A 12,451-nucleotide genomic window follows, 5' to 3' on the forward strand; every position below is an offset into this window, starting at 1 on the left:
TAGGTGTATATTATAAAGAATGAATGCAGAGAGTATTGCATAGGATAGTCTTCATCTCCATCCAGATGTATACAAAACAAGCAGAAAGCGTCTTCTAAAGTATTGCATAGGATAATCTTCATCCCCATCCACCTGTGTATATAACATTTACCCTTAACGAAGGGGTGGGCTCGCTATCTGACCCTAGATGTACTGTATATTATAACCCATGACAGAGTTTAGGGTAACACAAAGGACAGTTTTCACCGCTATGTGCCCATCAGTGAATAACTACTTGTACTTGGGCATTAGTTGAACTTGATGGCCCAAAAACACTGATCCCTTTGTTGACAAGGCCAGCCTCTGCCTAGCTACCTCCACCTGGGCACAACCACACACTCTACAAGGAACTTTATGCCCCAGATAAAGTTCCTGCCAAGGCTGATACAAGTTTCCACTCTGGTAAAAAATAAAATAAAAAGCATCCACAAGGCTTCCATCCACCCCAAGGAGCCCCCTGGTACAGGTGACAGGTACTTACCACTTGAACGCCTGACGATGTTCTCCAAAAACGTGTTCTGAGGTGCCACCAAGCCTCGTTTACCCCCCGGCATCCTGCGCTTGGGAAGCTCCTGGGCTGGGACGCGGTGCTGTTTCTGAGGCTGGAGGTGACCGGATGAGTATTCCTGGGAGGGATGTAGCAGTTCATGGTAACGCTCCTCTGGCCGCTGGTGCTGAGACTGTGGCAGGGCTGCACACAGGGATCGGTACCTGCAGGCTCCGGAGACAGTGCGCCTGCGTAGTCTGGCTGCCGGCCAGTACCATGGACAGCGTCCCAAGTCCGGGCGGCTATGAGCGCTGTGTGCCCGGGATGCTCACATCCCCCTGCATCGCCCTTCGCTGTACCGGGGCTCCCATAGATCGTCCCTGGCGAGCCGCTCTCGTCCTCCAACTTGTCTCTCCTACTTTTAGTCGTTCCTGGATCGCCTTGCGGTGCTTCTTCCTCTCTTCATTGATGGATGTGCACTCCGCTCCACTTTCCAGGGTCCTCCTCTCCTCCCCGGCTGCGCTGGCTTGTCGCCTCCCCGGCTCGCTCCTCTGACTTTCCTCCGCTCACTTATCTAATAATAAGCGCAGTTTGCAGAAGCGTTATTGGCGAGCTTTGCTCTTTGCAGTATTCTCCCAATCCAACCAATAAATCCTCTCCTGTGCAAACCCCTCCCTTCCCTGTGCAAAGTTTGGTGATATGACACTAGACAGGTCATCCTGGGGAAAAGGTTCTGCTCACAAGGGGTTAAACGTGCACCGAATTCTTCAAGTGTATGTATAGTCATACAATGATACAAGGACAGCAAAAATAACCTGACAGGGGTTTCTACTCCTCTCTACTCTATCCAAACCTAAAAAAGTGGCTATACATACCTTAAAACATGATTCTTCGAGTGTATGCAGTGGCGTCACAAGGTGGGTGTGGCCCGCATCCGGGTAACACCGTTGCAGGGGTGACACCAAAATAACTGACAGCCATTTTGGTGTCACCCCCTCTAAAAAGTCGGGCACTCGGTCATGGACCCAGAGACCGACAGTCTCAGGAGAGAGGAGGGGATCCGGCAGCATACCTAATCCCGCTGGGTGAACGTCCTCTCCTCTCTGTCGGCATCTATCACCAAGATGGGCGCCGGCAGGCGTCAATCAGATGGTCAATCAGAACGCATGATGACGGCAGGGGTGTCACCCGGTCTGAAGACCAGGTGACACCCGGCCTCGGGATGCCCCTGAGTGTATGTATAGCCATACAATAGTACAGGAACAGCAAAAATAACCTGACAGGGTTTTATACCCTTCGCTACTCTATCCAAACCTAAAAATGGCTATACTGTACATACCTTTAAACATATTTCTTCGAGTGTATGTAAACCCATTCAATGCTACACAGACAGCAAAAATAACCTGACATAAGTTTCTACCCCTCTCTACTATATCCAAACCTAAAATCTTTATATAATATAATAATATTACTACAGGTATTTATATAGCGCCGACAATTTTACACAGCGATTTGCATAGAGCACATTCACATCAGTTCCTGCCCTCAAGGAGCTTACAATCTAAGATCCCCATCTCACATGCATACTGTACATAAAAGGGACAATTTAGACAGGAGCCAATTAACCTTCCAGCATGTCTTTGGAGTGTGGGAGGAAAGCGGAGTACCCGGAGGAAACCCACGCAAGCACAGGGAGAACGTGCAAACTCCTTGCAGATTAAAACATAAGTCTTCAACTGTATGTATACAATGGCGCACAGACAAAAAAAAACAAAAAAACCCTGCCTTGCTGTCTGCATAGTATTGTGAAGATCTCCCTTTACTTCGGGTCCCAGAGGAAATCTCCCAAAATGAGGGAAATTCCCCTCTTAAATTGGGCATACACATCTAATTTCTACTGCTTCATCCCTCCATCCATGCTAAACAGCGGCGCAAATCTCTCCTGCTGGCTATTGTATTCTCACATCTAATAGGCCGACTGTTTGGCCAACAATTTTCTTTCTGGCTTCTTTGATTCTCCAATCAAAATTGGTTATGTAGGGTGGTTCCGGAAGGGACACTCAGGCTTACATTTTTAACCGATTCACAGGAAATGGCTGACATTTTAACAGTGTATAGCCATCTTTAGACAGTTGACACTGAAACAGGTGAAACATTAAAATATTTCTCTTCACCTCTTATTCTGGGGTCAACTGTAAAGTTTTGGATTTCCCCTCACATTCTCTCTAAGTGACAATGGTCAGCAGAATGAAAAGAGGATTGAATGTTCCCAATGGAAACACAGACTGCAATAAAAACTTGACCGAGGGTCTAACCTCTCCACAACTAAAAAAAAAAGTTTTTGGCTAAAGACAGCCTTTAGGGCCCGTTCACACTATCCAGTGCTTTCAGGGAACGGTTCAGTGCCATGAACGCACTGCATCGGATACACAAACCTTCCCCATGTTCTGGGGTGGGAGGGGGCGTGGTGGTGCCATTCATTCCAATGGGACCTCAGACACATCTTCGCATGCACTATATTTTGCGTTTGCACCGCACTGGAATGCAGAGCATTGCTGCACCACAAGTTCCCTGCAGGCAATCGCACTGCAGATGGGAGGCAAGTCAGCAGTGCCATTGGAATGAATGGTACTACCACGCCCCCTCCTGCCCCAGAACACGGTGAGGGTTTGTATATGTGATCCAGTGCATTCATGGCATGGAACCATGCCCTGAACATGCTGGATAGTGTGAACAGGCCCCTAAAGAAGAAGTCTTACCTTGTATTATTTTTCACAGCACAGTCACCTGACTCCCACAGTGTACATTGCTTTTTATCCCATGTTTCTGTGTGAAGGAGAAACTGAGATACAAACTTTGACAGCTCACACCTCTTCATTCCCAACCACGCTCTGCAGAGGAGACGGCCTCTTGATTGACAGCTCTTATGTCCCTGTTCCTGCACTTTCCAGACATCTCTCACAGCAATCAGCACAGGCGCTAGAACTGGAAGAGGAGTCTTTTGTGTCTGGAAAGTGCAGGGACAGTGAGATAGGGGCTGTCAGCCAAGAGGCCCTTTCCTCTGCAGAGCGTGGTCAGGAATGAAGAGGAGTGAGCTGTCAAAGTCTGTATCTCAGGTTCTACTCCACACAAAAGCATGGGATAAAAAGCAATGTACACTGTGGGAGTCAGGTGACTGTGCTGTGAAAAATAATACAAGGCGAGACTTCTTATAAAACTTACATATAATTCTTCATATAGCAAACTCAACTACTAAACCTTATTTAGGCTTTAACATGTAACCATCATCTCAAATGTCAATCATTTTTAAATCTGCAGCTTTCAGTAAAATAATATCTGGTGATCCTATACCACAACATAATCTAGGACTTTCTTTTGGCTACACACAACCATCTCCTGTAGTCAAATTAGATTGATAAATTCTTAAAGTTCATCCCTGTGTCAATCATTTTTTTCTTATGTTGGACTGAGTGGGATGGATTAGAACCCATCAGTTTTATTTTCCCATCTATACCCTTTTAGACAACAATAGTGAGATGAAATCTCTCCAACAAGAGGAAAATGCGCTCTTATTTGTCACCAGAACAAGTTCAGCTTACAAACTGTCATTCTTCACCCTCCTCCATAAAATGGAAACCAACAGAGCCATAGGATTCACAGGAAAGTTAAACACAAATGAATGTCCACTTGTTTCTGCCTTTATGTATTTGTGAATGCCATTGGTATTCCATTATGGAAAAGCTTTACTAAAATGCCAAGGATAATTTTTTTGCACTGACAAACCAAAGTCGCAGGTGAAAAAGTCTGCCTCTTGTAACTGTAAGTCTAACTTTCCCTTTTGTGTGAAATCCCATTAACCCACCTAAAATGGAAAATGATTTGACCAGGCGCAGGTCTTAACACTAGGCAACTAGTGGAGCCAAATAATTGCACTGATTAATTCAGTCTTTAACGTCTCCTTTGACTTGTCTCCGCTTAGGCTGGGTTCACACCTCGTTTTTCAGCTCGTTTTTTAGTTAAGTGAAACACGTGTTTTTATACCTCCCTGGCGGTATGATTTTTTTCCCTTTATTTTCTCTATCTTTTTTTTTCAACTTTCAAACTTCCCGTCGGTTCCACCCCCCTGCGACGCGGCCGCTCGCAAGGGACGGAACCCGGAAGTCGGCAGCGGCCGGAGGACACAGCGGGGATCGCGGACAAGCTAAGTCCTACGCTGTATTCCCGAGTGTGGCTCGGGGTTACCGCTTTGTTAACCCCGAGCCACACTCGGGAATACCAATGGATATGTGCGTAAAAACGCCCCAAAGAAGCTCCTGTTTGGGCATAGGGCGTTTTTCAGCGCATTTCCACGGGCTGAAATATGCCCAGGTGGGAACCATCCCCATAGGAAAGTATGGGATTTCACTGTTTGAGTGTTTTTCAGGCTTCGATCAGCGCTGGAAAAACGCCCAGGTGTGAACCAGCACTTACCTGCCTCTTAGGGGGATTAGATCCTCCCATTTTGTCTGCCCATTTGAGATCAACTATCCATAGAGCCTATTTACGGCCAGGAGAATCATTGCACGGAAATGGATATCTCACTCCCCACCTTCTGTTTCAGAGTGGATGATTGAGCTAGATAGGATCCTTGCTTTTGAAAGGGTAACGTACCAAAGGAGAGGGCTTGATAGTAAATTCTCCCTGATTTGGTCCTCTTGGTTATACTTTAGATCCCGGTAGTCAATGTTTCTTGGTTGTATCCCTCTTCTTCTGTAGACTCCCACAGCTCAAAAACACATTGCCCTAGTATGAATTTACATGCACAAGAAAGATCTAGTAATCTTCATCTATTGTATGTTTCAAAGCAAACCTAATAGATAGTCCCAATTAGGACCAAAGGATCACCTTGAGCTGAGACTATATAAAAGGTATTCACCATTGATATAGTCCAGTGTTGCTAGCCCTGTCTGTGCTCCCTCCTGATGGATTACAGAACAACCCCCCTTATGTAGTGGAGAGGTGGTGGTGCCCTGTAGTCTATCAGTTGAAAACTCAGACAGGACTGATAACACAGCTTGGAATTTTAATGTAGCAGAGGCAGCTTTGTCAGCTCACTACAAGAAGTTAGAAAGTGACTGAATTTCTGGCAGGATCACCAGTAATTACAGCATTTTGAAAGAGCATAGCATGGGGAAATGTGCATGTATTGCAGAGATATGCTGATATATTTATTTGCCCAGACATAGACTTTAAAGCAGAACTCTGTGTTTTGTTTTTTAAATTACAGCCCCGCCACCACCACAAAAGAAAAAAATATGTGGCCAAGATCTACATTCCAGCTCTGCCCTTAGTTTCCTTTCTTGTCCAGCATTGGTCTCTTCTAACCTGAATGATGGCCAGCATGATTCAAGCCACTTCCTGTGAACCCAGACCGTCAATGTCACACCCCCGGGGAGGGTGCCTCATCACGCAGCCTTGGCACACAGTACTCCTCAGCTTAGCAGCACTCAGTTGCTCTGAAGAAGGACCCATGACATTACCAGGCTGGACTGCAGGAATCCAAAGTATACAAAAGGGGGGCTTCAGGGATTGGGGGTGTGTGATTGGTGCCTGGAGGTCTGCTTTAAAGCAGAACTCTGGGTAAAATTATTCTGAACCCTTGCAGTGGGGCTACCCCCTGCACTGCAAGGGTTAAGTGCTCGTTTTTGTCTAGGTTCCATTGAGTACAAATGTGCTATTTTTAAACCTAGATGAAAGTGAGCACTTAACCCTTGCAGTGCGGGGGGTAGCCTCACTGCACGGGTTAAGAATAATTTCCCCCGGAGTTTGTGCTTTAATATACCAGGCAGCAGTACCACTGGGCAAGAAACGTTGAACTAGACAATACCACGCAGACAGGAGTGACTCCAGCAGATAATAGTTGGAACATATTTTGTGCATTTATTTTCCACTCCAAAGAACGGGATCTGATATGAGAGTCCCTCGCGAGTGTAACTCAGCAGCTTCCATAGGAGATGACAATTCAGATATTCAATGTAGTGTTCTTCGGCTGTGTAGAAATTTAGCCTTGTGCTGTAAGGGCCTCCTTTACATAAAAAAGGCTTTTGCTGTAATCTCCATCCGGCAATAAGAAACGGAACGCTGAGTTCTCTGGTGTAAATGAAAATCTTTCATACGGGCAAAAAGAAGAATTTACAGCTCACGGCGCGTGCAATGCTGCGTTTACAAACTCAACTAAAGAAAGAGACTTGTCATTCCAAATGATAGAGAGCCGGATTTAGCAAAAATGTCTGAGAGCAATCAGATCCACTTCTAAAAAGGAATCCTGCACCATGGCTGGGATTTCTGAACTCCCTCTGAAAATGCTCAATGCCTGGCTGTCTATGATTTCAGTGCTGACCCATAACAAGCAAGAGTGAAATCAGATTCTGATTGGCTTGCTTGTGCTGGGTCACATAGAAAGCACTGAAGCCATGATGAGCATGACAGCCAGGCATCTAGACATTTCAGGAAATGCTACAAATTTCTGTTAGCACAGGTTTTCTTTAAAGGAGGAAAATGACCCATATCTTCAAAGTAACAACAAAGACACCTTTAGAAATGTTTAGTAATGACAATCTACACACACATACTTATATATAATTGCCGGCTTTGTATTCTTTGCATACCTTATTTATCTTTTCTTCCCCAGTCTTCTGACTGTGGCCATGTTTACTAAGGGCAGATTACGAGCTCTTCTTTTACTTCCTGATTTCTGGCACATGTGACTAGGAAATGTGACCATATACATCATCTCAGGGGAGGAAAATGCCTTTCCCTGAGATCTCCTGAGAGTACAAATGAGATTTCCCAGCAATGCACTGCTGATGACAAGGCAATACCAGTGTGCATTGCTTTGGGAAATTGAAGTCATTTTGCTGTTTCAAAGCAGGAAGTGAATTCTCTGCAAGTGTAAGTATTTCACAATCACAGCATTTTACACCTGACATGTCTATGTTCTTATTAATCATCATACATAGAGAGATGCATTGGTAGAATTTGATTTTTAAGTGTAAGGGCCTGTTCACAGGACGTCCATTTTCTGTGCTGACCTGATCCGTACGCTCCTGCACTACAAATGCGTCCCAATGTATCCCTATGTGTTTTATGGGCTACAGTTCTCAAATTGCGCAGTCCGTTCAGGTTACGACAGAAAAATACTGCATGTCACATGTACGGTCAGGAAACGGTCAGGAAACGCAAAACGCGTAAAAAATGCAGTGCACTGCAGCTAACATACTGACAGCCCCACTCCAGCAAAAAAAATAAAAAAAAATTTCTACTGGAACGCATCAAAAACGCGGCAAAAACAGGGCAAAACACATAGCACCGCGTCTGCTGATCCGCACCTGATCCGGACCTGATCAGGACCTGAAACTCATGTGAACAGGCCCTAAGGTCCACTTTAAAACGCTTGGCATGCAGTTGCAGAATTTTAATGTCAAAACCCCCTTGGGATAGAAGAGAAAAAAAAAAATTTGGATGTCTCCTCCTGAATATCTGCAAACTGCTGCTTAAGGGCCTGTTCACATGAGATCAGGTCCTGATCAGGTCCTGATCAGCAGACGTGGAGCTGCTGATGCATTGCGTTTTTGACCGCATTTTTTATGCGTTCCAGCAACAACAAAAACATTTTTTTTTTTTTTGCTGGAGTGGGGCTGTTAGTATGTTAGCTGCAGCGCAGTGCATTTTGGATGCGTTTTTGACGCGTTTGCGTATCCTGACCGTTTCTGGACCTGACAAAATGTGACATGCAGTATTTTTTCTGTCGTAAGCTGAACACGTGAGAACTGTAGCCCATAAAACACATAGGGATACATTGGGATGCATTTTGAGTGCAGCAGCGTACGGAGCCGGTCAGCACACAAAACGGACGTCGTGTGAACAGGCCCTAAGGACAGGTTCACACCATTTTCCGGACCAGATCTGGAACGCAGTGCATTGCGTTTGCTGCGTCCAGGAGTTTCGTTTTTTTCCTTAAAAATTATCTTACAGGTGCAATCCAGTGCGTTTGTATGTGTTTTTGACAGACAAAATAAGACGAGCAGTATTTTACTAGTCTGGTCTGATCTGGAACGGACTGCGCTGGTGTGAACTGAGGCCAGAATTAACATAGGGATACATTAGGATGCAGTTTGGGTCCGGAAACAATCTAGTGATGATCTGGATGTGGTGTGAATGGGCCCTTACCGTCTCTGAAAAGTGATCTACCCTGGATAGGGTTGCTACCAGTCCAGGATTCACCCGGGTTTTTGAATGCTGTTTCTGGGTTTCATGGGAGGAGAAACCCAGACTCAAGATGTCAGGCAGACAGGAGCAACCAAAATTTAGATGGGGCTACTGGTTCCCCACTGAAAATAGTCTCAACGGTGATATTTACATAAGAATGGGTGGCGCTATATACATATAAATAACCCACAACGCATTCTCCCCCAAAAATGTCAGCGCGTCGCTAGAGTGTGCGTGTTTCACTCGAAGAAAAGGTGGCAACCCTAACCCTGGACCAACTCTGGTGTCTGTGTGAATGAGGCCTAATGCAAAAATCATTGATCTGCCATTCCCCAGGACAACCAGAAAGATGTTGATTTGTCACAAGCAATCTAATAATCATTTTAAATGCCAAATAACTAAATGCTGATTGGTTGCTATGAGTCTCTGCTCATTAGCACTCTTCCTACTTAAATAAAAAGTCCTGTAAATCTTTGAGAAATAATTTAGAAGGCCGGGAGCAGGCTTGCAGACATACCCAAACCCTGGCTTTTAGAAATGATTGATTGCCATAAAGCAGAGTTGGCTCTGTCTGGTGTCCCGCGCACCTCACTGATATCACTTGTTGTCAGGAGCTGGGCGGGATGCTGGCCAGAGTGTCACATTTCTTGGGGCTAGATCACACCAGCCACAGTGCGGTCCTACACCATTGGTGCCGGAACTTACTGGATCGCATTCCGGCCGGCTCACTTTGTTTTGGGGCAGGAGGGGGCGTGGCGGTGTATTGAAGTCAATGGCACCGCAGTGCGATCATCCGCACCGGAACCCGTGGCACATCAGTGCCCGCGTTCTGGTGCAGTCAGAAAAAAATAGTGCATGCAGAATTTTTCCTGACTGCACCAGACTGGAACGCAGGCACTAATGTGCCACGCGTCTGGGATCGCACTGCAGCCGTAGGGAATGGCTGCGGTGCCATTGACTTAAATACACCGCCACGTCCCCTCCCGCCCCAGAACAAAGTGAGCTGGCCAGAATGCGATCCAGTGCGTTCCTGCCACCAATGGTGCAGGACCGCACTGTGGCTTGTGTGATCTAGCCCCAAGAGCTGTGACACTCTGGCCAGCATCCCGCCCAGCTCCTGACAACCAGTGATGTCAGTGAGGTGCGTGGGACACCAGACAGAGCCAGCACGCATCCCCCCCAATTTAAAAAAAAATTAATTGCAATCTGACCACACTGAATATTGGTGTAACATGTTCACAAAGGGAAACTGAACCTTTAATGTTTAAAGCACAAACTATGTATGTTTACGTTTTGTTTTTGTATATTAGAAAACCAAAAGGACTCCGATTCCTGTTTTGCAGTGCTGAAAAATGTTCAATTGCATTGCAGCCAGCTCTCTTTGTTGTGGGCGGGAGGGGGCGTGGTGGTGCATTGAAGTAAATGGCACGCAGCCACGCCCTCTGGCCACAATGCGATTGGCCGTACGGGAATGCGTGGCACATCAATGCCTGCGTTCTGGTCCGGTCAGAAAAAAAAAAATAGTGCTTGCAGCATTTTTTCTGACCGCACCGGACCAGAGCGCAGACATTAATGTACCTTGCGTTCCCGTTCAGCAGATCGCATTGCGGCCGTAGGGTGTGACTAAGATGCCATCGAGTTCAATGCACCGCCCCATAACAAAGTGAGCCGGCCGCAATGCGATCCAGTGCGTACCAACCAGAGTCGGGCCGGAACGCACTGTGGCTGGTGTGAACTAGCCCTAACTGAAGAAACTGAAAAGAGACGCTGGTTGGTTGCCATGGGCAACTGCTCCAGACTTTGTCTGCTCCAGTTTATATTAATTTGTCAAGCATGGAGGCTGGGTGATTGCAATAACATATAGAGCTCCCGCATGTGGCTAATCTACAGATCTCTGTGGTGAATACAATAACAAATGTATAGTAGTAGTTATGACTCATGAGAAAGCTACTAACACTGCAACAATGACCCAAAAATGTGCTCATTGAAAATACACCACGCTTTCCCTTTAAATCTCACAGTAGGTTTCTCAAGCAAAGGAATGAATGGTGCTCACCTAGAGCGTGGCGTTTCCCTGTTCTTCCGAGTTCTGTGGCCTGACATGAATGCATGGTGCGGTCCATGTACATGAGTGTTGTACTGTCAGTGCAACATGCCAAACTGACCCACAGCTGACACAGATGAGGAGCACACAGTCCCTCCCCCACACACACAACTGAGCAGACAGGTGGGGGCTGAATCTGTTTCTACTAAATTAGCAAATGTTACCGGATTTTATAGGTAGAACTGAAGAGCAGACAATTCAATATACAGTGAGATATGGTTTTTTTAATCAGATATCCACCTTTTCGGCTAAACAGGGGTCTAATGGCTGAATTACACTAACCAATTTGGCTTAGGCCTGTGGCCAGTCAACTTCTGAGAGGATTTATTTTTCAAGTCATGACCTCACCCTGGAAAGATATATATGTTTTTTTAATAATCATAGTAATGTATTTGTACTTTATTGCAGCATTGTGGATGTGGCTGTACAGTAGAATTACATTTCTACCACGGAAGTAAATGGAAAGTGCACGTAATCGGTCCTGTTTACAAGGTAAGAGTTGCGCCTCTCATTATGTGGTGGGTGTACAATTCATTACATTTTTAAGAATTGAAAGGGTTTGTTCACCCTGGGCAGGGCTTGGTGTGAACCCATTTTGCTTTAGACCGCCGCTACGTGCCCCGGCCCAATCAATAGCGACAGTGCCATATAGCTGCAGGGCAGGGAATGCACCTGCAGCAACCAATTTGGCCAAGGGGGTGTAGTTTTGAGTGGGCTTGGGCGAGCTGGGTTTGCACCAAGCCTGAGCTCTTCACTATTCAAAACATCCCAACAGCATACCATGTCTCCCCTGCATATAGCTGCTGCATCACTCATGTTAGCTGGTGCAATGGTCTGTACACTACCCTACTCTACCCTGGAATCTATATGGATCATAATTCTTGCATTAGTCACGTCGCCATGCAAACCAATGAGTGCTTGACATGGCGCACATTATGATCCTTACAGACCGGGCTGTAGTGTAATGTACCATGAAACAGGCTGCCAGTGGGGAGGGTGTTGTGAGTTAGTTCGCTTTTCAATTTTTTTTAAAAAAAAGGTGAATTTACCCTTTGATTAAGGACCTGTTCACACAAAATTGTGCTGCGCTAATGCATCCCTCAACATGTTATGTCATGCACTGCTGCACCCTGCGTTACTGCAGTACATTATTTAAAGGGTATTTAGCCGCTGCGCCACCCACAGCAGCCAGTGTCATGGTTCATATGCTTAACACTACATTTGCCCTGGAGTCTATGAAGCTGGTCATACACCTGCAGATTTTCTATGGCCAGATGGAAAAAGTGAAACAGATTCCTCCATCTACGCTAAACTATGTGGACGGAGGAATCTTCCACTGGGCCAAGCTTCAGTATCTTGCTAGTCGGCTCCGCTGGTTGTCAAAATACCTGAACAATCTGATTGGATGTAGGCATTGTTCAGGTATTTTGAGAGCCAGTGGGGCCGACTAGCAAGATACTGAAGCTTGGCCCAGTGGGAGATTCCTCCAGCCACACAGTTTAGCGTAGATGGAGGATGTTGCACTTTTTCCACGTGACTATAGAAAATCGGTAGATAATCTATAAGTGTATGGC

General features: G+C 45.9%; 1 protein-coding gene across 1 annotated transcript in view; it reads right to left on the reverse strand.

Annotated features, from left to right (window-relative positions):
• KCNH5 (potassium voltage-gated channel subfamily H member 5) overlaps positions 1-594 on the reverse strand; it is a 220,708-nt gene extending 220,114 nt beyond the window's left edge. The window contains exon 1 of the mRNA XM_018556196.1: positions 521-594. Within this exon, the coding sequence (XP_018411698.1) occupies positions 521-593 (73 nt within the window). The 5' untranslated portion in view covers position 594. The remainder of the gene's footprint in view (positions 1-520) is intronic.
• Positions 595-12,451: the final 11,857 nt, after the last annotated feature.

The sequence above is a fragment of the Nanorana parkeri genome, unplaced genomic scaffold (genome assembly GCF_000935625.1).
Source record: "Nanorana parkeri isolate BGI_ZX_2015 unplaced genomic scaffold, ASM93562v1 scaffold12, whole genome shotgun sequence".
Taxonomy (NCBI): domain Eukaryota; kingdom Metazoa; phylum Chordata; class Amphibia; order Anura; family Dicroglossidae; genus Nanorana; species Nanorana parkeri.